This window comes from Lissotriton vulgaris, chromosome 5 (genome assembly GCF_964263255.1).
Source record: "Lissotriton vulgaris chromosome 5, aLisVul1.2, whole genome shotgun sequence".
NCBI lineage: Eukaryota > Metazoa > Chordata > Amphibia > Caudata > Salamandridae > Lissotriton > Lissotriton vulgaris.
In genome coordinates, this window is record NC_141693.1 from 987,213,837 (window position 1) to 987,239,128 (window position 25,292).

At 49.9% G+C, this 25,292-nt stretch overlaps 1 protein-coding gene across 1 annotated transcript in view; it reads right to left on the reverse strand.

Moving 5' to 3' along the window:
• The window catches only part of ABCC2 (ATP binding cassette subfamily C member 2), a 687,938-nt gene that overhangs the window by 134,521 nt on the left and 528,125 nt on the right, over positions 1 to 25,292 (reverse strand). Inside the window, exon 20 of the mRNA XM_086922588.1 lies at positions 8,835 to 8,961. Within this exon, the coding sequence (XP_086778714.1) occupies positions 8,835 to 8,961 (127 nt within the window). The remainder of the gene's footprint in view (positions 1 to 8,834; positions 8,962 to 25,292) is intronic.

Consider the following 25,292-nt stretch of genomic DNA (forward strand, 5'->3'; position numbering starts at 1 on the left):
TGGGGGTGCGTGTGCCGCCAGAGGTCGATGAGGCCCAGGTCCGCCAGGTGTGCGTGACCTGCCGCAGTGAGCGCTCCTACTTGACCTGATCTCTGTCCCGAGCGATCCGCCGTGTTATGAAAGACTAGGTTGAGGTCCCCCCCTAGCAGCAAGTGAGTGTGTGTGGTGGCTGTGATCGTCTCCAGGGCCGTGTGCAGGAACTTTTCTTGGCCCTCATTCGGACCATAAACTGAGCCCACAAGCAGGGTGTGACCCGCGAGTTGGAAGCTATAGAGTAGGAGCCGCCCTCTAACTTCGGCTTCTTTTTGGAGGACTTTCCCCTCAAAGGACTTAGCCACTAGGATCGCCACCCCCGCAGACTTCTTCGGGGAAGAGGAAAAGAACTGCCACGGGAACGCGCGGGATTTGAGTCTATGCTGGTCGCTGCGCACAAGGTGTGTTTCTTGGAGGAGGCAGATGTCCGCCTTGGAGCGCTCGAGATAGGATAAGATCGCCCTGCGTTTGTTCGGGCTGTTGAGACCCCGCACGTTAAGCGTAAGCACTATGAGGTGTCGTGGCATATCTGGGATTGTACGAGTAGAGCCAAGCCTGCCCGGTGGCCGTGAGTGTGGGCCCACGGGTCGTGGAAGACGCTGCGCTAGGGGCCGCGGTAGGGCAACCCTCGGCGACCGAACTTTCTGGACAAGGAGAACCCTCCCACCCCTCCCCCCTCACTCCCCAGGACCCCCCCAACCCAAACTGTCCCCCCTGGTCCCCGCTCAACCGGAGCAATTGGAGCAACCCCCCCACCTGGAACCCCCTCTCACGTAGTGCAAACAGTTCCCATCCAACTCCCCGTACCCACCCCCCAACCCCTTCCACCTCCCCAACTGGTAAAGAAACATGGTCCAATATTGTCCCAGGTCCAGTCTCATGGCCACTGGACCCGTGGTAAGGTAAGTCCGTAGAGTGGGGGCCGTGGCGGCGTCGCGAGCAGGTCGGCCAGCTCGAAGCACTCCGCCACAGACGAAGAGACAAAGTCACCATCAGGGAAGACCCAGGAGCGCTCTGCACGCGCCCCCGCCGCCGGACTAGTGTAGCCCGAACCCATCATGGCTTGTGGAACCGGTGTGTCGCTCTCCCAGCGCTCAGTTATTGTTCGACGGCGCCAGGCCCTGCGCCACCGTCTCCACCGCGGCCCTCTGGCCCTCTTCTATCTCGGTCGCCGCGGGGCGTTTCGGCCTGCGTCTGCGTCGTTGCTGCTGCCAGCGGCCCGGGCCAGTCTCAGTAGAAGCCTTTTCTCCCGGCGACCCATCGTCGACCACCGGTTCCTCCAGGCCCAGCACGCGGCAAGCGTCCCTGAGGGTGCGTGGCTGATGAAGGATATTGCCGAGCCGAAAGACTAAGCGGAAGGGGTGCCCCCAACTGTAGGAAATGTTGCGCCGTCTCAGTTCCGCTGTCACTGGCCGAAAAATGCGCCGTTTCTCGAGGGTAAGTGCAGCCAGATCCTGGTAGAGCGCCGGTGCATGGTCGCCGAAGATGATCCTGTCCATGCGGCGTGCCTTGTTCAGGATCTCCTCCTTCGTCCTGAAGTCCTGCACGCACACCAAGATGTCTGGGGGGTGCGTTGCATCGGCTCTCGGCGGGCCCGTTCGGTGGGCTCTATCCAGTCGCAGGGGGGCATCCGCCTGTCGGCCCAAGATGTGGTTGAAGAGGCCCTGCGTGAACCGAAAGAGGTCCTCCGTGTCCGGGGCCATTTTCACTCCTCGGATCCTGATGTTATGCCGCCGGGAGCGGTTCTCCAAATCTTCGGCATGAGTCTGGAGATCCACCTGCTGGTCGTGGATGCGAGCCAACTCCTGCCTTAGGGCTTCTATTTCGGCGTCCCGGGTGTCGCTCTTCGTTTCCAGGTCTGCCACCCTCTCCCCTATGGCGTCGGTGTCGCAGCGGACCTCCTTGATCTCATCCTGGAGCTCCTTCTTTAGGGCGTGGATGTCTTCCCTCAGCCCCGCGAACAGGGACTCCAGAAAGGACCGCGTGACTGGAGCCTCGGGATCTTCCCCCCCAGGGGGTGGTGGGTCCACCGTCTGCTTGTCCGTGTCTCCTCGGGGGTTTGACCCCCCCGGGTCCATTCCGCTTCCCCACGGTGGGGGGGTGAAGAGATCCTTGATGGTGCGATCCTTCCTGGGCCTTCCGCCGGACATGTCGTCCCCAAGACCCCAGCCGCGTCCGCCGGTGTCACCTTCGGCTGGCCGCAGACCGTCCTTCAATCTTGGTGGGCACCGCTCCGGCCCCGGGACAACCAGCGCCGCGTGAGTGGCTCCCCCGTGATCCTCTCAGTCTTCCACCACTCCGGGGGAGCAGTGCGACGCGGCCTCTCCACAAGTCCGTGGCCGGGTCAGGGGGGGCCGTGGGACGCTCCACAAGGCTGTATCCAGGTATAGGGGGGCCGCGTGACGGGTGCAGGAGCACCGGCTGTGGAGGGCAGGACGGAGAGCGCCGGACGGGCCGGGTGGGAGGCCGCCCAAGATGGCGCCCGCGGCACACCACGATGCACTGTCCTGGGGGCGAGAGCCCAGAGTGGTCGTTGAGGCCTCCCCGCGGCGAGGGGGGTCCGCTCACCTCCGAGGGGGTCGTGGCCGGGGGGGGCTTGGCTGCTCGTGTGGGCGTCTTCAATGCCCGCTCAGGATGAGGGCCTTCGCGCTGTCCCACCACGTGCGCTGCTTCTATGGCTCCTCTCTGCACCCCCCGCACCGACCTGCCACCACCTCCCCCGACGAAGGCCCAGGTGCGCAGATGTAGCTAGGGACCGGGTAGTACCGCAGGCAGGGATGGGCGACTGCTGGGGGCCTTGCCAACCGACCCCGTGTCGGCTGAGTGTGCTGTTTAGTGTCCCGGCCTGCCGACGTGTCCCGCTGCCAGCGGACAGGACCGTGGGGGTGTCTGCCGGTCCCCGCCGACTCCCGGTGATCCCACGTGGAAGGGGGTCTGCTGGGCTGGGGGGTGGGGGCCTCCCTCACCGCCTCTCCTCACCTCCGTGTTTAGGGCCGTCCACTCGACCCAGGCCGAGTCCGCTGCCAGGCGCCACCAGCCAGGCACTCCGGGTAGCAGTAGGTCCGCGTGGCGAGCCCGCAGAAGCCCCCGGCAGATGGTCACGGGGGCCTCGCGCTCGGTCGCGCGGGCCGGGCTCACCGATGCAGCAGCCGGGCACAGACGCCCGTGACTCGGCCCGCAGGCTCCGCCCCTCGCGGCCTCGCTGTCGTTCCGCGCTCCCCTCAGGCCGTCCGTGCCGTCAGACCACCGGGCCGGGCCCAGCCGGGGTTCTGCACCAGGGATCGCCCACACAGCTGTCTAGCAGTCCCCCGCAGCAATGCCGGCCTCAGCCCGCCGGGGAAGTGCTCGGGTCCGGGCTTTCTGCTGAAAGAAACGCTGTGGATAACGGCCGGCGGCGGGAGCTCCGACAAAGCACGTCTGCTCACGCCGCCATCTTGGCCACGCCCCTTTGTTAGGACTTTAGACCAGGCCCCTCTGAATAAGTGAGTTGGTGTGTGTATAACTGTATAGGTGAGTAAGTGGCTGTGTGGTTCACTCTATGGGTGAGTGAGTAGGTGTGTGAGTAGCTCTATGGGGGACAGAGTGTGTGAGTGGCTGTATGGGTGACTGAGTGGATGTGTGTGTAGATCTAATATTGAACTATTGGTGGAAAGATGTGAGAAAGTCTTGAAGCCACCAAACAACAGACTGAATGTCAGCGAGTTAACGGAGCACTACCTAACCTCAATAGGAAATATCGTCAATGACACCATGCCACAGACACTGAAAAGAGTATCCGAGAAACCTAAAAATCCTTGGTTCAGTGAGTCACTAAATGAGGATAGGCGCAAATTGAGAATGGTCGAAAGGAAATGGAGGCAACATCCCTCCTCTCCCGAGCTGATAGCCCTTAGGAATACCAGAAGCCAATATAACAAGAAGATAATTAAATCCAAAAAAGATTTTATAAAAGCCGAACTTGACAATGCATCAAACAGACCTCGGAAACTCTTTGAGATTTTAAAACAACAGTCGAATAAGCTAGCTAAAACAGTTCACGAGAATCCAAAAACTCCCTTAAGTTGTGAGGAATTCTCTACATTTTTCACGGAGAAAACCAAACTGCTTGAAGTGGAACTCTCAACTGCTGCAACTAACCTCTCAACCCTTACCTCACCTACAAAAGAGGCCAATGAGCCAACAGAGAGTCCCCAAACAAAAAATAAGGCAAAGTGGGACACATTCGAACTTTATGACCAAGATAAGATCACCAAAATGCTAAGGGAAATCAGACCGAACAACCACTATCAAGACCTTCTACCGGCAAAGTGCGTAAGAGTAATTAGCCATACCCTGGTTCCGATCTGGACTGAGATAATAAATGCCTCACTTACCCAAGGGACCCTGCCCGACTGCCTAAAAACAGGTCAGGTTGGGCCCATCATCAAAAAACCGACAGCGGATGCAACTGACCCGAACAACTATCGACCAGTGACCAACATACCTTTATTGGCCAAAACTATTGAGAAATGCGTACAAGGTCAACTGAGTCAACACATCGCTAAGTTCTCATTACTAGATGATTGCCAATCTGGATTCAGAGCTGGGCATAGTACTGAAACTGCGATCCTGCATATCGTGGACGACGCCCTACAAGCCCTAGACAGAAATCAAGCATGCCTACTGATTCTCCTAGACCTGTCATCTGCATTTGACACGGTAAATCATGAAATGCTGATGACCAGGCTACAAGAAAGGATGGGCCTGTCGGGAAATGTGCTGAATTGGTTTAGATCTTTCTTGCAGAATAGGACTCAACGTTTCCTGGTCAATCAAGCGACCTCTTCCCCTTGTCCTACTGCCGTCGGGGTCCCGCAAGGGTCAACATTATTCCCAGATCTATTCAACCTATATGTTGAACCTCTCACGGAGATTCTTCGGGGATCACAGATACCCTATCATATGTATGCAGATGACACGCAAATATACATAAAGATCGCCTCCCGTGCTGACATTGACCTAATGAACATGACACTAAAGAGAGCCCTACAGTGGTTAACCATGAACCATTTGAAACTAAATGCCCATAAAACAGAATTCCTGTTAATCTCACCGACAAAGAACCGTCCCGAGGTAAAGGAGTTGACGAAACTGGTGACAGCCCTGAACTGCACCCCGACCCTAGTTAAGTCAGCTAAATCACTTGGAATTACCTTGGATGAGAACCTGGACATGAAAGACCACATAAACTCAATGGCCAAGGGTGCCCGCTTCCATCTGAACTATCTAAGAAAATTGAAACCGTACATCTCAAAGACGGACCTAAAACTGGCCGTACAATCCCTAGTGATTTCGAGGATTGAATACGGTTGCACTACGTTAGCGGGTCTACCCAAAACATCCATAGCTCCGCTAAAAGCCTGTCTCAATGCAGCGGCAAGACATCACGGGATCGAGGAAATTCGACCACATATCTCCTCACCTGAAGACACTAAACTGGCTACCCTATGAAGCCAGAATTCAAATGAAGATTGCTTGTATTACCCACAGAGCAGTTCACTTCAACATGCCGAGATACCTTGCCAAGAAAATTAAGCTATCGGGAAGCAACAGACCAACGAGAAGCGCTAAAGAACTGCTACTGAGGCCAGCCTTTTTCCGTAAGAAAAAGACCTACAACCGAGCGTTCTCAGGAGCCGCCCCCAGAGTCTGGAATTCTCTACCTCCGAACATCAGGAAGATTAAAAACTTGATATCATTCAAACGCGAACTGAAGAACCACTTGATGAGCAAACACCTCTCTTAGGAAAGAGTATTGAGTACTGATGAGAATATCCTCACCTAAGAGAGACGGCCTCGACTGGAACTTCTTGAAGATCAATTATCTGTTAACTGATTGATTTCATGTTTATACATTGGCCACACACGTTACTACTACCTTAAATCAAGAGGATCCGATATCTGTAACTCTCAGACAATACGATATACCCTCTACCTCACTTTGTTTTATTGCCTAGGATACCGGTTACATGGCAACACTTTTTACTCCTTAATGCTATTTATACACGATATTTGCACTGTTATGCTATACAACCCTACCTCATTCACCTCCTAATACTAATTGGATAGGCTGAAGAACTATTACCTATAATCCCCCTTACAGCTTATTGCCTTAGACCTTACACTCATGTATGTCTGTTGATACAATTGCCTCCATAATGTCTGTAACTTATCCTACATGTGAAGCGCTCTGATACCCACGGGTCTTGTCCGCGCTATACAAAACTCTATAAATAAATAAATAAATAAACCTATGAATCAGTGATTGGGTGTGTACATACTGGTATGTTTGTGTCAATAGAATTGAGAATTTAGTGTAGAAGTGGATGAGTGAAAGATTAGATTGGTGGTGTGAGTGGGTGGGTGAGATTCTGTGGATGATGTCATCGGTGATGTCATTTGAGGTGCCCTCATTGATCTGCTCACTCACCCATAGAGCCAATCACACAGCCACTTACTCCCCTATACAGTTATAAACACACCAACTCACTTAATCATACAGATACTAACACATACTCACTTACCTATACAGTCACTGACACAAGCACACACTCACCCATACAGCCACTCTCACAATCACTGACTCACCCATCCAGGCAGTCACACACTCCCTCAACCACCCACACAGATACTCATACACCCATTCAGGTACTCAGACAACCAATCAATAACCCATACAGCCACTAATGTACCTACTCACCAACCCATACAGCCACTTACACACCAACTGACAGACTGATACAACAGACATTCACACAAATTAGCCCCTCACCCATACATTCACTGAGACACGTATAATCACTCACAGTCAGTCACACACCCACAAAATCATCCATACGGACACTCATACACCCACTGATTCATCAATACACCTTGGTGTATATATATATATATTTAACACTCAAACTTTTTAGAAACACTTACAGTCACCGGATAATGTCATGAGGGATGTCATTTGAGATGCCGCCAGTGATGCCACTGACCATGTCATGAGTGATGTAATATGTGAGGTCATAAGCAGTGCATTGCAGGGGCATGAGTTATAGTTAGCTCAGCTAACTATATCTGCTGAATTTCTCTGGTTTTGTACAATTGAAATGTTATGTTATGTTATGTTATTCTAAACTTTTTAAGCGCACGGGCACCCAGGGGTTTCATGGCGCTAGCGGTGAGGAAAGATTGAAAAGCAGTTAACATATCCCGAGGCTTGCTTGAATAGCCAGGTCAGCCTAACTATAACATCCCTGTACCCTTTGTTTTTTTCAGTGAACATTTAAGGGTTTTTTAAATGCTAAATCCTCACTATAATGTCGCTGCAACCTTTGGTTTTTTTCATTGACTTTCTAAGGTTTTTCAAATTCCTTTTTCCAACTATAACACCCATGTAACCTATGACTTTTTTATAGAATTTTTGAACGGTTTTTAATTTGTGTTTTATACCTCAAATGGCTGTATAAGAGGTATTTTTATAAGCTTGTATTTTCATTAGTGGATTAATAAGTGTTGTTTTTTTCTTACATTTATTTACATTTGCGACAACATCGCGATCCCTGTGGACCCGTTGTGAAAATGGAAAACAAAGGCAGACATTCATTGACCACCAACACATCCAAAAATAATATGTAAAAAAATCCATTCTGAACAATGCTCTACACATATTACTATATACATACTTCTTTCAAAGCATGTTTAAATTCATATTCTTGTACTAAGTTTCTTTATTAAATATCTTTCAGACTTATTTTCCTTTTTAGCGTTTATTCGGGACGTCGGGTTGACGTCATTAAACGCAACAAGGGCGCCTTTTCCATAAAGTGAAAAGCACATATATGCACACATGTTACTTATTGTACACACTATCACGCCATCTGTCAACACCCCCCACCCCTCTTACCTGCACCAGTCTATTACTCTAGAGTAGCGCAAAATAAAGGGCAGACTGATATGGATAAGTGTATCAGAAACTGTGGTCAGATGGGTTCATTCACCCACATCCTGTGATCCTGCCCTAAAATAAAGCGATATTGGGAGAAGGTGAGGATGTGCATGTCACCAGTGACTGGGCAACAGATTGACACCTCTGCCAAGGTGTTTCTATTAAATATTGGGGTTGGACGATATGCCCAAGTACTCAAAGCTATCAGTCTGTTAGTTTGCTGAGCGCAGCATTGCAAGTTTCTGGGAAGCACGAGAGCCACCAGCTTTGAAAATATAGAAGATGGACATGGATTGGTGCATGTCGGCTGAGGAGCAGGTCTTAGCAGACAGAGGTTACCCCAGAAAATAAATAATTGGAACAACTGGCAGACTTATGGAGGATTTCACATAACTGTGTAGACTAGAGTATAACATCCCAGGACTGTATAGCGTTGCTGCTTATTCTTTATTCTATGGCACTGCTGATGACAAGCTATAATTTCCTATGTTGAAAACTCAATAAGAAAAGTTTAAAATAAAGACTAAAAGAATGTAACATGCATACATGCAGATCAACCCTAACAAAACACAATAGCCTCCTGGAACCTGTTCACCTTGAAACAGTTGGCAGGGTTATATGATTCCTTATTTGGATTTCTATGTAGAAATCATAAAAGATAATGCACTAAGTCTTAAGAGGAATGCTTTCCTTGGACTACCCTAGGAAATGTGATGACAAAGTGCTTTTTCTTTTGTGTTTCAGAATTGCTGTTTTTCGTCTTTTTGTTTTTGCTTAACTAAGTTATTATTCTAAAGCCAAATACATTATGGTTAAAATGTGGGACCTGCTGTGTCTTCGGAAAAGGGTGCTATTCTCCCTCTTCAGCGTTCCCGTGACCACATCTTCTGGAAGCTCCTCTGCACTGTGTTCTGTTGGTTCACCGTCATCCTCCTCTTCAGCTAGAACTGGCACTGAAACAAGAACATCACATGGTCTGATGAACTCTTAACATTGACTGGGCATCCTCGTTGATGGTAAGCAAAGCAGAAAACATGAGCACTTGTTAAGAAATTATTCTCTTTCATGTCACCAGCACTCTGGGGCATTACCATAGGATGCCACTGCAGGTATGTACAGGCCAGAGCTGGGAGGAGCAACATTGGTCCACAATGTATCTCCCACTGAGGACTCCTGGACCCTCTCTTGCTGATAAACTCCTTTCGTGCTTTCCTTTCCCTATTGTTTTGACCTGATGTTCTTTCTATATTTATTTTTTGACACTGGATGGAAAATGATCTCATATGCTCTTGTGTGAACACAGAATTCAATTTATGATAAACTGCAGAATTTAGACAAACTTTCCCATGTCAGAGATTGACATATTTCCATATATGTCAGGAACCCCACCTGTTACCCTGACTCTTACAGTCAAAGAGACCTGTTCACTGATAAAACCGAAAATGTATGAGCACAGAGTTAGCTCATGGTTTGAAAATACTTTTATGTGTCTGTGTTATTTACCAGTATTCCCAGTAGCACAGCTGGAAAGCAGGGCCGGGTCCAGGGTTCTGGTCAAACTACTGGGAATGTCATGTGACTTTAACTGGAGATTAATGTTCCTGATCTGTGGAATTAAACATAGCGTAGAAATCCACATAGTGAGAAGAGAGCCCGTGTGCAAAAGCACGTTTTTTCTTTTTAGTTTGCTCCATGGGGGACAACATTTTTTCTTGTGTATAAAACCCTTAGCAAGTCTGTGGGTGACCTGTTCCATTGTTCAACCTAGCAGAGAGTTACTGTTGGGTATATTCCCTTTCTATGAAATGAAGGGGAATGGCTCATACCCAGATCTGGCTTCGGTAAATCTCTGAGCATTTGCAGGGTGGAAAGGTGTCAAAGAGGAGCTTGCGAATGTCCACAAATGTACATGTGTGTGGGTGTTCCAAACTTTCAAGGCAAACTAGATCTATGAGCAGTCACTTGCCACACATGTGGAGGAGAAGAAAAAAATTACTTACCTGGAACGGCAGTTATCCAGCATTGGTATCTTTCATAGATTCACATGCCTGAATCATTCCCCGTCGTCGAAGTGGGAGTCCCACGGTACATATAACAAAGTAGTAAATTCCATAGGCTATCATGGTGGTAACCATGCATTCAATAGCCTATTAGCCTCCTTTTACATAAAGGACCAAACTCAAAACATAACCAATCAGCAGCCAGCACTCTCTAGAACCTTCCCAAGAGAGGCTGAATCCCTCAGATTTTCCAGCACAAGTGTAGTTAGTACTGTAATGCAGAGGAGCCTCTTCGTGGGGGAGGGTGGTTTGCATGTGAATCTATGAAAGATAACTGAACTTACAGGTAAGTAACTTTTTTCTTTTCCAGCATTGGGGTATCTTTCATAGATTCACATGCCTGATTCAGAATAGTAAGCAGTTCCTTACATGTGTATGTATATATATATATATATATATATATATATATATATATATATATATATATATATATATATATATATATATATATATATATATATATATATATATATATATATATATATATATATATGTGTAAATATATATGCATATAAATGTATATACACATCTTTCTAGCAAGCACTTAAGTGGACGGTGTGTAGTGCTGAAATAATCCTTAATGCAATGCTAATATTAAAGGCAATGGCTTGAACATGAAATAGTGCTATAATACATAGATTACTGGTATTACTTAAGGGAAAAAACCATAAACAGATATATAAATATATACATATACTTAATCAGTAATATCCTTCTAATAAGACATCTGTTTAAAGAGGCTTACCTTTACTGAAATAGGTTCCGTAGCACTGACTGTCCAACGGATGTGTCGGCAACTCTGTAAAGACTCCAGGCAATAATGTTGCGAAACGTGTCCGTGGTTTCCACGTTGCAGCTCTGCAGATCTTGTCAAGTGGTACTTCGGCAAATAGAGCAGCTGATGTTGAAACTGCCCTGGTGGAGTACGCTTTTACAGTCCTTGATAATGGCTTGGCAGCCTTGTTGTGACAAAATTGAATTGTGCTCGCTATCTATCCGGCTATAGTAGCCTTAGAAACTGCAATGTCCTGGCGGCTTTGACCATAAGCTACAAATCTGACTTGCGTATAGCTTTAGTCCTTTGTAAGTAGAATTTAAGACATCTCTTTATGTCTAGAGTGTGGAGCGTTCTTTCAGCAGGCGTGGAAGGGTTAGGGAAGAAAGTTCTCAGAATGACCGGCTCATTCGAACTGAGAAGGCACCTTCAGGATGAATTTATGGTTCGTTATAAGAATGTAAGACATACAAAGCAGACCAGGTCTAAAGGGGGTGTATGACTATACCAGTGACTACGGACCAGCTGGATGCGCATGTGTATCAGTGCCATTAGTAGTTATTGGAAGCAAACAGGCTAGAAAAATCCCATCAGACCACCCTTTATGGTGGAGTATGCGTCACGTGGAACTTTCTGATCATACCATGTCACAACCAACCAATTAGTGTTAGTGTGAAAATGGATGTCAGCAATCTTAGCCATAATGTTTGCCAAAGGAGTGGACTAGTGAAGTGCAGTGCTCAGGAAATGGTGAAGGATAAAATTAACTACGCAGGCTCTGACTAGGTGTGCATACAGAAGTCTGTGTGTCAAAATATTTAAAAACACGCCTGGTGGAGGACTACTACTCCATGGCGCTGTGCAGTACGGTCGACATGTTTCAGCCTAAGGGGAATTGCCCCGGCTTTCTTCAGGACCTTGAGAAAAAATAGCTACTGCAACCAAACCCAAGTAATCCGTTGGGAAGGGATAACAATGACGTAACTGTTAGACAAATATATATCTACCAAGAAATTAGGCGTCCACTGGTGGGAGAAGATACTCTTCTTCCCAGCCTTGTGTGGGTGAAAACCTCACCTCACCCGGCAACCGCTCGGGAGAATGAGGCCCCGCTCTGTCCGTCGGTGCCCCTGTGTCTAAGCCAAGCGGAAGTTATAAGAATGACCATTTCATCAGTGAAGCGAAAGAAAGGATGGGATATGGTAAAAGCCTGTATTTCACTAACGCTTCTTGTTGATGTGAGCGCCAAAAGAAGAGTGACTTTCCATGTTAAGTACTTCATGTCTGCCTTGTGAATGGGCTCAAATGGCTGCTTTTGCAATTGAGATAATACCACATTAACTTGCCACTCTGGGGCTGGAGCTCTGATGGGAGGAAAAGTTCAAAACAGCCCTTTCATAAATTGCTTTACGATTCTTGAGGACCATAAGGACGAACATTTAGGTGATCGCCTGTATCTAGATATAGCAGCAAGGTGAACTTTAACTGATGAGTGTGCCAGACCACATTTTGCTAAGGAGAGCAAGTAAGGCAAAACAAAAGGATGTACTTCATTATGCCTGCATCATAGACTTCAGTTCTTATGTCTTATTGGTGCTGTCAACTCGAGATCTAGCAATTATGTCTTTGCATTCTTGTGCAATGTTCAGATCTTTAAATTCGAAGAATTCAGGAGCCATGCATGAAGTTGCAGAGTAGCTGGCTTCAGATGACATATTTGGCCTTGGTTCCTGGTCAACAGCGTTGGTGTTGGCAATAGGCGGGTGGGTTGACCTTCTGACAACAGGAGAAGTTCCGTGTACCAATACTACCTGGGCCTCCAGGGGGCTATCAGTAGAATGCAACAGTGTTGCCATTTCATTTTCGTGAGGACCCTGGGTATCAGAGGAATGGGGGGGGGTAGCGTATGCATAGATCCCTGACCAGCGCATTAAAGGAGCATTCCTCCAAGAGTTTGGGGGAGGGAATCTGCTAACGAAGAATCTGCATTTGGAGTTGATCTAGGTTGCAAACAGGCCCAGACTGCAAATATTCTGTCCAGTTGGTTCTGTTCCAGTTCCCACTCATAACAACTGCAGTTCGTTCTGCTCAAGCATCCGCTAAGGTATTCCGGAGGCCTGGAACATGCTCCGCTATTAGGAAAATTTGGTGGAGCGTCAGCCATTTCCATAACTGTTGGGTGTCCTGTGAAAGAGATTGGGATTTGGTGCCTCCCTGCTTGTTGATATAGAACATGCTTGTGGGGTTGTCCGTGCGGATTAACACTGATGATACCTGTATTCGAGGAAGGAAAGTCTGAAGGGAGAGAAAAATGGCTTTCAATTCCAACCTGTTTATGTGCATTTGGCGTTGAGTCAAGGACCACTTTCCTTGAACTTGCAGGTCCTGTAAATGTCTTCCCCAGCCTTCCATAGAGGCATCTGTTGTTATTATGTAGTCTGGAATAATCGGGAGAAAAGATAGGCCCTGGGATAGGTGGGATTTTTGTGCCCACTACTGGAAAGCCCATTTCATACGTGGAGTGATATTTACCACATCATCGAAAGACCCTGTGGTTTGGATCCATTGGCATTGTAGTTCCTCTTGGAGAGGCCTCATATGCAAGCAAGCCAGCGGTACTAAATCGATTGCCGAAGAGAGCATTCCCAGCAGACACTTGAACACTCTCATAGAAACACACTTTTTTCGGGAAAGTTTGAGTGCCAATGCTTGTAACCGTTGTTGTCTTTCCTTTGTTCTGAATGGTATTCAAGCTGGCTCCCAGAAATGTCATTATCAGACTTGGAAGGACAGAAGATTTTTGGTAATTTATTGAGAGCCCAATTTTTGGAACAGGGTTAGACAATCGTTTGTTGCAGCTTTTACTAGACGAGCTGATGGGGCCTCAGCAGCTAATTGTCTAAGTATGGGAATACCTGATGACCTTTGTTCCGCAAGGCTGCGGCCACAGGAGCTAGACACTTTGTGAAAGTTTGTGGAGCAGATTTGAGGCCAAATGGAAGGACTCGGAATTGATCGTGGGTACCAGCCACTGTGAACCGTAGGAGCTTTCTGTGCTTTGGGTGCATCTTCTAGATCCAATGAAGTTATGAAGTCGCCGCTGTAGAGGCATCGTAGGATGTCTGAAAGAGTGACCATCCTGAATGTTTGACTTTTTAAGAATTTGTTCAATTTCCTGAGGTCTAAGATAGGCCTCCACTCCCCTGATTTTTTGCGAATGAGAAAGAAGCGGGAGTAGAAAACTTTCCTTCTATGAGGAAAAGGGGCCTTTTCTATTGCCCCTTTCTGGAGCATGATCTTTGCTTCCTTTTTGAGTAGGTGAAGAAGAAGGGGGTGCAATCCCCTGGGAGGAGTATTGGGAGGTATTTGGGTAAATTCCAAAGTGTGGCCGTAAGAGATGAGATCTAGGACCCACTTGTCTAACGTCATGTTGCACCACTGGTGGATATGCTTGGAAATTTTCGCACCGGTTTGGGACAAAGGATTAGCAACTGGTACCCTGTTGCAACCACTGCTTGTGACCGGAGTCGCAGGCTTGAGATCTTGGCTTTCGTCTGGAGCCGTGTCTAGAGAAACCAGCCGTTGTTGGTTGGCAGTAGGATTGCTGCTGGAATCCTTGGCGATATTGCGGCTGGTAGGACTGGTAAGTCTGGGCACACTGGTAATTTCCCCTATATCCTGAAAAAACACAGCCTCGAGCTCCCCGAAAGCCCAGCTTGCGGTACTGAAGGGTATTTATTGGTTTGTCAGTATTCGTATCCTTTTTAATTATGGTAAGTGCCTCATCAATGTGACTGCCAAGGGGGGCGTGGCCAGCCGGCTAACATGGCAGACGCGACTTTCTAACGCTCCGTCCATCGATCTCCTATTCTCCTGCTTAGTTATCCTGACAGCGCCATTGGACTCGCCCAAGACTCAGGTCTGGTCGTCGGATGGCGGGCTGCATCGGTGGGGAGCTGTATCGGGTGCTTTACACCCCTGGTAGTGCGGCGGCGGGAGCGGCGAGCCCGCGGCCCAGTAGTTTGAGCCACGCGCGGGCATTTCGAATGCGGAGTTACCCGCCTCCAATGGAATGGCCGCTCGTCACCCTGATGGAACCTCTGGCGGTGAGGGCGCGAAACCGTGGCGGCAACCCACGGTGATCGGAGCACTGGTGCCCCTGCTACGGCGTCCCCCACGCCACTCGGGACAAATTGTGGAGCAGGCATTGAGCGCACGCAGGGGGGTCCCGGGCAAGGCGACAATGGACAAAAGGAGTGGCAGAGCCTACTGCGGGATGCCTGGGTGACGGCGCTGTCCCCTCCCTCAGCACACAGGCACGGAAAACCACGCAAGGTTCCAGGTATTTGGGGCAGCGAGGGAGTGACTGGCGGCGGAGTGACGTGTGGCTGCCCAATGGGTGGAGTACCTGGGAGGCCCCCACTGAGTGCCAGAGCGGGCAGCACCCCTTCACGGACAGTTACGCCTTTGAGACCACACAGAGTTGCGGGTGGGGAAACACCTGCATCACTGCTCCACTGTGACACACTCAGCGAAGATCAGGATGGAGAGCTGAGAGCTGAGATCCCCCCCGTGGTGAGAGAAGGCGCGAAAGAGCTGGGTGAGCGCTGAAGTTAGCTCTCAGTGGAAGCCCTGGCAACTCTGGCGCCACTATAACGGTGCGACCACGGAGGGCGCAGGGGAACCCTTTCCTGGGACCCTGGGCCTCGCACATTGCCGGAAACAGTGGGGACGGAGTGTCTGTAGAACGGTCCCAAGTGCCCAAATGTCCTAGAGAAGAGGAGGCCATATACTGTGGAAAGGTGGGGGCGAGCAGATGGTGCATCCTGCTGAGGGCGACCACAGGCGAGGTCTGAGGCAAGCAGAGGTGGGAGGCTGCTGATCAGGGGAACAATAGTGACGCACGCGGACTGATGCGGCTTTCCACTCTCACGCCTAAAGAGAAATACTGCGGTTGTGACATCGGGCGCTTCTGACACCTGCTGCGTTGCCCCCACCCTCGCTAGTGTATGTCCTTGGCTGGTGATCAGACCTGGCAGAACCGAACAGTCCCCCCCGAAGTCCAGCGCCACTGACTATATTTCCCCGGAGTGCGGAGCGACCAGGCACCAGTGAGCAGCTCCCTAACAGCGCCTCCCGGGAGGTCCCTGCAGCAGAGGATCCCCTAATCCACGACGTCGGCATTGCTGTGCGGTTGACCCTTCCCACACCTCGCAAATGCCCACGGCACAGCAATTGGTAATGGGTCGGATATGAGCCAAGACGCAACAAGGCCACCTGAGGGCCGCCAGCCTTGACCCGCTGCAGGGAGCTGCGGGAGAGATGTCAGAACCGTCAACCACGACCCTGGCAGCCAAAATGGACTCCATCCTTGCGGCTGCACTAGATCACACCAGGACCTCCCTAGAGGCCAGGATTGATAAAGTCACCTCAGACTTTACTCTGCTTCATGCGGACCACAGCAAATTAGCCGATAAAGTAACGGCGCATGACCAAACCTTGCGCACAACCATACAATTGCCCTGAAGGACCTCATTGATCGTGTCCATATGCTGGAAGACCGAGCTGAGGATGCGGAAAGGCGCTCACACCGTAACAATGATCGTGGGGTGGGTCTGCCGGAAGGTGGAGAAGGGAAAAACCCGGAGCAATTTACAGACAACTGGCTACGCAACCTCCTGCCCAAGGGAACACTGTCAGCACAATTTGTGGTGGAGCGGGCCCACCGCATACCGGCACAGAAGTCACAGCCTGGTGCCAGACCGAGACCGTTTATATTCAAATTGCTCAACTATGAAGACAGGAACGCAGTACTTCGTGAAACACGCAAACTGGACCCCCTTACTGTGAGCGGTAGCCAAGTTATGCTTTTCCCAGACTACACAGCACTGGTACAGAGGCGTAGGAGCAATTACACGGCGGTAAAGCGGCAACTCCGGACTCTGGAGCTGCCTTATTTGCTACTGTTCCCAGCCCGATTGCGGGTGGTCACAAAAACTGGAACTCGCTTCTTTGATTCCCCGGAGGAGGCATGGGACTGGCTTGAAGAGTCGGGACTGTGGACAGGAGTGCGGCCCACGGGCCTTGGCGACGACACCACGTGGATCAAGAAAACCAGGAGACGGCGGAGGTGGGGTCAACAAAAGACCGGAAACCAAGGGACAGCGGCTCCAACCCCAGAGCATATGAGGAGGGAAAGGCAAGATGCAGTAGCGGCGGTCACAACTATTGGATCTCAGCACACACATGAAAGGTCGGACAGCTCCATACAAGACATGCTGGTGATTAGTGGCTCATCTTCGCCATCCACAGAAATCTCAGTAGACCTTGGCCTGCCAGTGGTTACCCCGCAGCCTGCTGATGGCCTTATATGATGGAGTGAAGTCAGGACTCTCGGAAGCATAAGCAACTCACGCAAGTAGCCGCGTATTCTCTGTAACTCATGGTCTTTATTAACTGACATGCAGGAGGGGGGGTCCCTTTCTGGGTGGCACATTGCACGAATATACACCCTGCTGCGACGACTCAATAGAGTACCGGACACCGGACAAAATGGGGATATCTTAGAGGCCACACACTGGATTGTTAGGTACATTAACTCACACACTGTTACACTCTAAAGGGGCGTCCGAGGCCCTGGCAGACGAGGCACCCAACTCGTTAACACTGACCACACAAACTGCTAATTACACCACAAGGAAAGGGTCCGAAGGGATACCTGAGGCCAAAGCCGGCTCATACATATAGAATTGGGGTGGTGGTCACCTTGGCCGTTGCTGACTGGAAGCGGTGGTACTGGGCCCACTCGATAGATCAAGATGGGAATCCCACATTACACGGATATAGCAGAAACACCGATGCCACTCACTGCAACGCACGCAATATGAGAACACATGCCTCCACCGACCCACACCACTTAGCCTGTGCCACACAGGCCCTATAAGTTATCTTTCAGGATTAAATAGATGGCGCGTCACGCATATTGGTATCTATGGGGTAGTTTTAACACAACCACATCAGTGCACGCACCCCAATATGCAGTGAGTTGGCCTAGTTTATATTACTCATTGGTTATATGAGGTTTGGACAGACATCGCGCAATGCCTGCCCCAGATGTTATACTGTTGTTGTTTTTAACATGGTTATTGTTGTGGATTTTAATGTAGCACGCAGACACGCTCCTACCCGCCCCAGCCTCCTGCACCCTGTGTCACCCCAGCCCCTGGTGTTCCTATCACCTAACCTTACTCAGACATGACGCGAGCTGATATAATTACATGGAATATACGTGGAATGTACAAACCTGCGCGTCGTTATTCTATATTTGCGTATCTCCAGAGGCACTCAGTCGCTGTTGCCCTGCTGCAGGAAACACACATGACCCAGGTGGAACTGGATAGGTTGCGCAAGCGTTGGAGAGGGCAGGTATATAGCACAACATATTCAGCGCACGCCAGAGGTACATTGATATGGGTGAGGGCGGGTACCCCATTTATTAGCAGGGAAACGGTGATAGACCCCGCAGGCAGGTACACTTTTGTGAAGGGGACACTCAAGGGCCAGCAGATACTACTAGGGTCCATATATGCCCCAAATACAGATCAGCCTTTGTTCCTGACGCAATTCTCTACTGCACTGGCCCCTTATGTTGGCCTCCCCTGGCTATTGGGGGGAGATTTCAACTCAGTGCTGGATGTGCACTAAGATAGATCCTTCCCCCCCTTCGGACGACAGTGGCTGGTTCGAATGCGCAGGCGTTTTCGGACTGGTTGGCACAATGGGCGCTGCTGGATATGTGGTGAGTCCACCACTCCACAGACCGTATCTACTCATATTACTCGGCGGTGCATGACCTGCACGTGCGTCTAGACAGAGTGGTGGGTTCCCAATCCCTGATCCCCCTAGTGGAGGCGACGGACTGTCTGGGACGGACACATTCAGACCATAACCCCATGACATTTAGATTGAACTGGGGAGCCTGGCTGCCCCCCGGTGCCCACTTGGCGGCTCCAGCCAACCGCACTGGAAGACCCAGAGTTCCACGCATCCCTAAAGACGATGGTTCTCGAATACTTCGAGCTTAATGTGGGGTCGGCAAGTTCCACCCTAGTGGAATGGGGTGCTCACAAAGTTTCCGTTAGGGGTCACGTGGAACGTGCGCAGGCGACTATCATCGGCGCTCCAACGCCTTGAGCTACAGCTCCTGCAGTATGAAGGGGAGGGGGAAGGAGGAGATGGACGCCACAGTAGACTAGCGGATCTCAGGGCACAGCATGCAGAACTCATTGAACAGTTAAGATGCCACAACTACACTGCTCACACAGTCCGCACCCATGCCAAAGCTGTTAGGGCAGGTCACCTGCTGGCCTGGCTACTGAAGCAGGAAGAGAAGCATGCACCAAAAGGAGCCATACGCACGCCGCAGGGGGACTTGTAGTGCACGCAGAGGGAAATACACCGATTAATGTCAGACCACTACTCACTGTAGTACCAATCCAGAGTTCGCTGTTCTCGCCCCGATCTAGAGAGGTTTCTAGAAGCCATCTCACTACCAGTTGCCACACCAGAACACCAGGAGACAGTCAATGGTCCCCTCACATTAGAGGAAATAGGCTAAGCAATAGGGTCGATGGCCTCCGGGAAGGCGCCGGGTCCTGAAGGCCTCATCAGCCAAATATTACAAGGCTTAGCGAGAACCACTGGCGGAGCACTTACACACCCTGTACTCCACAGCCCTGGAGGAACAAGCGCTGCCCTCCTCGATGATAGAAGCCTACCTTGTGTCTCTGTTAAAACCGGGCAGAGATCCGGAAAACCTAGGCTTATATAGGTCACTGGCGCTCCTCAATGTGGGTTACAAAATCCTCAGACGGGGTGAGGGACTGGCCGAGGGCTGGGTGCCCAGTGCTGGACCTCGAGAAAGCTTTTGACTGTCTGGAGTGGAGCTACCTGGCAGCGGTGCTCTTGCGGAACGACCTAGGATGGGGCTTCCTCCAGATGGTCGATCTGCTGTACAAAAACCCTACAGTTAGAGTGCGCTGGGAACATACATCTCTGAAACCATCCAGGTGCGCGAGGCACGAGGCAGGGGTGCCCGCTGTCGCCTCTCCTTTTCACCCTAGCGATCGAGCCTCTGGCCGCGGCCTTGCGCGCGACACTAGGAGACCGTATACCCTTAGCAGATGCAACCCAACAGGTGTTGCTGTGCGCAGACGACCTCCTGGTATTTGTGCGAGATGTGAGAAACATACCGGCACAACTGGAATATACACTGCGGGACTTCGCTGCTCTTGTGGGTCTCAAAGTGAACGTTAACAAATCCTGCCTTTACCCATTTAGCGGGGACATGAAGGATCCGGGCTACGTTTTAGAGGGTACAAGGGTGCAATGGAATGCAGACACTTTCCGCTATCTTGGCATTCAAGTCTACCGTCAGCCGGAAGACCTATTTGATGGTAACCTAGGATGGGAAATGGCAGCAATCAAAGCACAGGTGCGCTTCTGGAGTACGTTACCGCTGACAGTCACAGGCAGAGTGGCACTGTCTAAGATGGTGATCCCCCCGACTCCTGTATTACTTTAACAATCTTCCCTTTTACTTTCCAGCGGCCTTCTTTGCCATGCTCACTAAGATGCTCCGAGACTTCTTATGGGGAAACGCGCGGCACAGGCTAGCGCTAGCAAAAATATATTTACCAACGGATCAGAGGGGACTAGCTGTTCCCTGCTTTGAGCACTATTATCTGGCCGCACAACTGCAGTGGATGACCCGCTTGCTCACTGATAGGGGCCGGGAGGATACTGCAACTTTATCCCCCCTATTCTCTTAAATATATTGCAATCTTTTCGACCCCGCCACCAAGGCCCCAACACCTGCTCCCCCCCCCTTCTGGCGGTGGCATACAGGTGCTACCGACGCTGCCTGTATCTCACTAAGACACTGGTACCTTACGCGCCGGCCATACCATTAGCGGGCTCCCCAAGCAGGTCTGGGGTGCTCACGCCTCTCGAGCTCACGACTTGGCATGAAGCTGGCATAGAGACACTGGGGGACTTGTATCGGGATGGCAGGCTCCTACCATTCGAATCACTGGTTGACGAGACAGGGCTTCCGCCGGGACAGTTTCTGAGGCACCGTTCACTCATCATGACTCTGTCCACCAGATGGGGAGACATGCAAGAGGAACCAGGCCAAAATCTCACCATTCAATACCTACATGTGATGGGACGCGGTAGGCACTTGATCCGATGGTTTGCAGCATTTCTTCATACACATACAGCGTTAGCTCTGACCCCGCTCCGTCGTAGGTGGGAGGCAGACCTAGGCCGACCATTGGAGGACAGGGAATGGGAAAGGATATTAAAAAGTCCAACACGAATCCCCAGGAACATGAGATTCCGGTAAATACAGCTCTTCATAATCCACAAGGCATACCTCACACCAGAAAAAATAAATAGGTACTTTCACCGCACAGATGCGCAATGCCCCCGGTGCGCGGAGGTGGGGGTTGAAATAGTACACATGTTATGGGGCTGCCACAAGCTGCGCTCCTATTGGCAAGCGTTAGGTGCAGCGCTGCGTACTTGTACAGGCCGCGACCTACCCTTTGAATGGTCCGATTATTTACTACACCATTTCTGCAGATCCCCGACCACAAAAGCATCTTCTTGCTTCTTAGACCTGGGCTTGGTAGTAGCCAAGCGGCTCTTAACCAAGAAATGGAAAGCAAGTGACCCACCGCACAAACGGGCATGAAGCTACTAACTTTTAGCCTGGGCAAAGGGAGAAGGGATTGCCATCCTGCGGGAGGAAACGTTGGGACTACGGAAGACACCCGTGGGACAACAATGGGAGGGAATGCTTCAAGTCCTGATGCACCCCGAGGTGGACGACCCGGAGGCGCAACAGGAGGTGGGGGAGATGCCCCGGAGGGCGGAGGAACAACTCGGAAGCGAGCAATTGCACTGACAGGCAGGGGTGCGCTTTCCGCCAGGTGCCTGCGAAGCGCTGCGACATGGGCGGTGGACGGAGAGGGGTAACTCCTGTGGGGGGGGTACGGGTGTAGGGGAAGTACGAATAGGGGAGGGAGAGACAGGGTGCGAATCACATAGCTGAACACACACATATGCTGCTGCTAGTTTTCTTTCCTTACTTTTAAACTCTTGTTGGTTGTTTTCTGTTGACTTATAACATCTGTGCACTTGCCCGAACTGTACCATCTACAAGCTTTTGCACAGAGTGAACAAGGGGAAAAGCGTTCAACACATGACGATGGTTCTCCTTGCGGACTATACATAATGCACAAACCTGTTCTCCTTGCGGACTATACATAATGCACGATTCTCAGCTTGTATTGGTGTATACAATGACGCCAGACATGTGTGGCATGTACCGCTGATTCACTGTAGTGTTTACCTCATGTGGATGGAGGGCTTACTACATGGTGGATTTTACATGATGCATGTTATTGGCCATGTTGATGTAATTTTCAAAAACTGAATAAAACAGATTTATAAAAAAAATCTATGTGACTGCCAAATAGGCTATCGCCATCGTAGGCCATATCAAGAATTTTGGACTGCACTTCTGGGCGGAAGCTTGTTGCTCTAGGCCACCCCGGGCGCCTTAGAACGGACGCACCCACTAGCTGATGGAAACTGGTAATGGCAATGTCCATTGCAATGTCTATGATTTCTGACGCTGCTCTTTCTCCTTCCGCAAGGATCTTAATGCACTCTTCTTTGTTTTCTACTGGGATAAGGTCTTTCATTGTCCCCATATCGGACCACATTTGCCTATCGTATCAGCCCAATATGGCCAAAGCTTTAGAAGCTCTGACTGAGATTGCTGCCATTGTGGAAAATCATTTTCCAATGGACTTGAGACGTCGACCATCTTTATCCGGTGGAGATGTGATGGGAGCAGATGGATTATTCGATCTTCTCTGGGCTGCCTGCAAGATCACAGTCAGGCTTGGGATGACCCTTGAGACATGCAGGAGAGTCCCTTGGAGCCCTATATTTTTAGGTCTTGTCCTATTCCATTCCGCAAGGAATGAATAGGACGAGACTATTGGAGCTAAACTAAGAGCTAAACTAAGCTCCGAAAAAAGCGGATTTCCAGAAGTGCATGTGGTCTCGTGAACGCTCTTTTATCCACCTGCCTCGCATCACCACATGAAAGCCATTTGTTGCTTGTTCACACTTTTTCACGGCCGCGAGGCCGTGCGTGCTTCAAAGGGATTCTCTCACTTCTCCTCCCCCCTCGCTGAGAGTTTCACATTTCAAAGAGCTCTCCCCGCCTCTTCTCCCCCGCCCCACTCTGACTTCACATTCTTTCTAAACATCCTGTGATCTCAGCACATCACTTAATCTCCCCGTGCCTATGATCAAATAATATTTATAATAGCGATCGCATTCGGGATCGCTTTCAGTGCCGCTTGTCTTCCTTAATGAAAGGGAAAGTGTTTAAGTTTCACGAAATATTGTACGTTAGTAATTTTGATTGCCTTTTGTAGTTCTTTTATTGTTTTTATGTGGACTCCAATGAAACATAAAATAAAATGTAATTGAATAGTTAAATAGTAACAAGGTCTAGTTTTCCGGCTTTGAGGCAGATTAGGCCCTTAAATAAAACTGCTGTAGCACACATGAATAGGAAGAGGATTGTTACGAGTTGGTACGCCAAAACGCAATCATCTTATTGAAACTCATAAAATGTGCACAATAATCGTGTTGCGAGAGCGCCCCGCTGTGGTAACAATGTGGTGGGTATGGGGGAAGCTATATTTATCTCTGAGTAAACCGAGAGAAAGAAACACGCCTGAACCGGTCAAACAACATGCATGCCTAAGTCTCAGGGGCACAACCTACACCTGCGAAGTGCTGCGTCGTCTAAAGAATGTGTTACGTGTACTCCTGTAAACACACCCAAGCGGCGGCCAACTCAAAATAGTGTGTGCCAACTAGCTTGTATGTTCTAGATTATATAAACCTTTCATATGCAAATCTTGGGCTCCGGTTCATCTCTGCAGGAGGACGGTATCCTCCGAGCGTCCCGGTGGTTCGGAATGCAAGAGGTACCTTGTGTACTTTTCTACCCTCCGCTTCTTGTGGTCTGGAAAAATCCTGCCTGTTCCGTAGTAATTAAAGGGGAGAATGCTTGTCAGACGCACATACTTATTTACAAGCACTACAACTCTGTGTTTCGAGAAGGCAGCACTATGTCAACTAATGCCTGTAGTAATCAGCCTGTCTTGTTAACAGTGAACCCATGGTCCACGGCCAAGGCTTGAGTCCCTCCCCAGTGTGTCATACTGTGGACGGCTGGGCCGCCCCGGGAACATGGGCACGGCGCCAGAGATAGGGTCAGGTCGACTATTAGAACACCATAGAGTGTTAGTGGCAGCAGGGCACCCCTGACTTGTCTTTGAAATGGTGCAACCAACAGCTGGCAGCAAAAGTGATCAAAGAAAAGGAACAGTGAACGACGCAAACAAAAAGGGGAATTTAGAACAGGGTGCAAATGATCCCAGGCATCACTACCCTAATTCTGTCCTCGCTTCGCCATTCTCAAAGCCCAGCCAGGCCACCTGGCAGTAATGCTAGCCACAACGAGAGACGCGAGTACGGCAATGAAGAGACTGCTCCTTCACAACGCAAGACATTTTCCCGTCACTCCCAGCATGGGCTCGGATGATCACTGCAATCCCACCATTACTGGGACTGAATGCGCACAAAGTCGAGTCAATCCTGACTACAAACAGTCTTGTCTGTGGTGAACATGGCTATAGGCAAGGGCGTTGCTGGATACTGTAGACCCTCTCGAAATGATCAGAGAGGAGATACAAATATCTGTGTGGGGCCGATTCTCTGAGCTAAGACAACAGTTCCAGAGTCAACCAAAGAACTGACTTAGTGATGCTGCCCGTGTAAGTCTGGAGGAGCGTAGCCTTTAATATTTTATTTGTTCTCAGCAACCAGGAGTAAAGGCATAAAAGGAGTAGATACAATGCTTGCCTCAGATATTGTCAAGGCTACTCCAGCTGAAGCTTAGGCGTCAATCCAGAGCGAGCTGATAAGCAGTAAGAATGGTGAGCTAAATGCCACAATAAGTGCCTCACCCTTGGATGAGTAAGAGTTGGTGCCGCCAGCAGGAGCTCTACCTGGGAGAGTGACTAGAACAATTAGATAGTAATCTTGTTTCCTTCGGTGAGGTCGATACTGGGGGTCGGGGGTTTGATATTGCTGTACCCCCAGGAGATATTTGTCTCTCTCGCAGGGCAAATCAGGGGGGACAAAGCAAGAAGCAATGTTTTCCCAGGATTTAATGGAGGATAAATTATTTTTATTGACTGATGGTTCTGGGTCGTCAATTACCGGAAACATATCTCCAAGTGATCTTGTCCATTCAGACTCAAGTGCCAGTAGCTTATTGGAGATATCACTG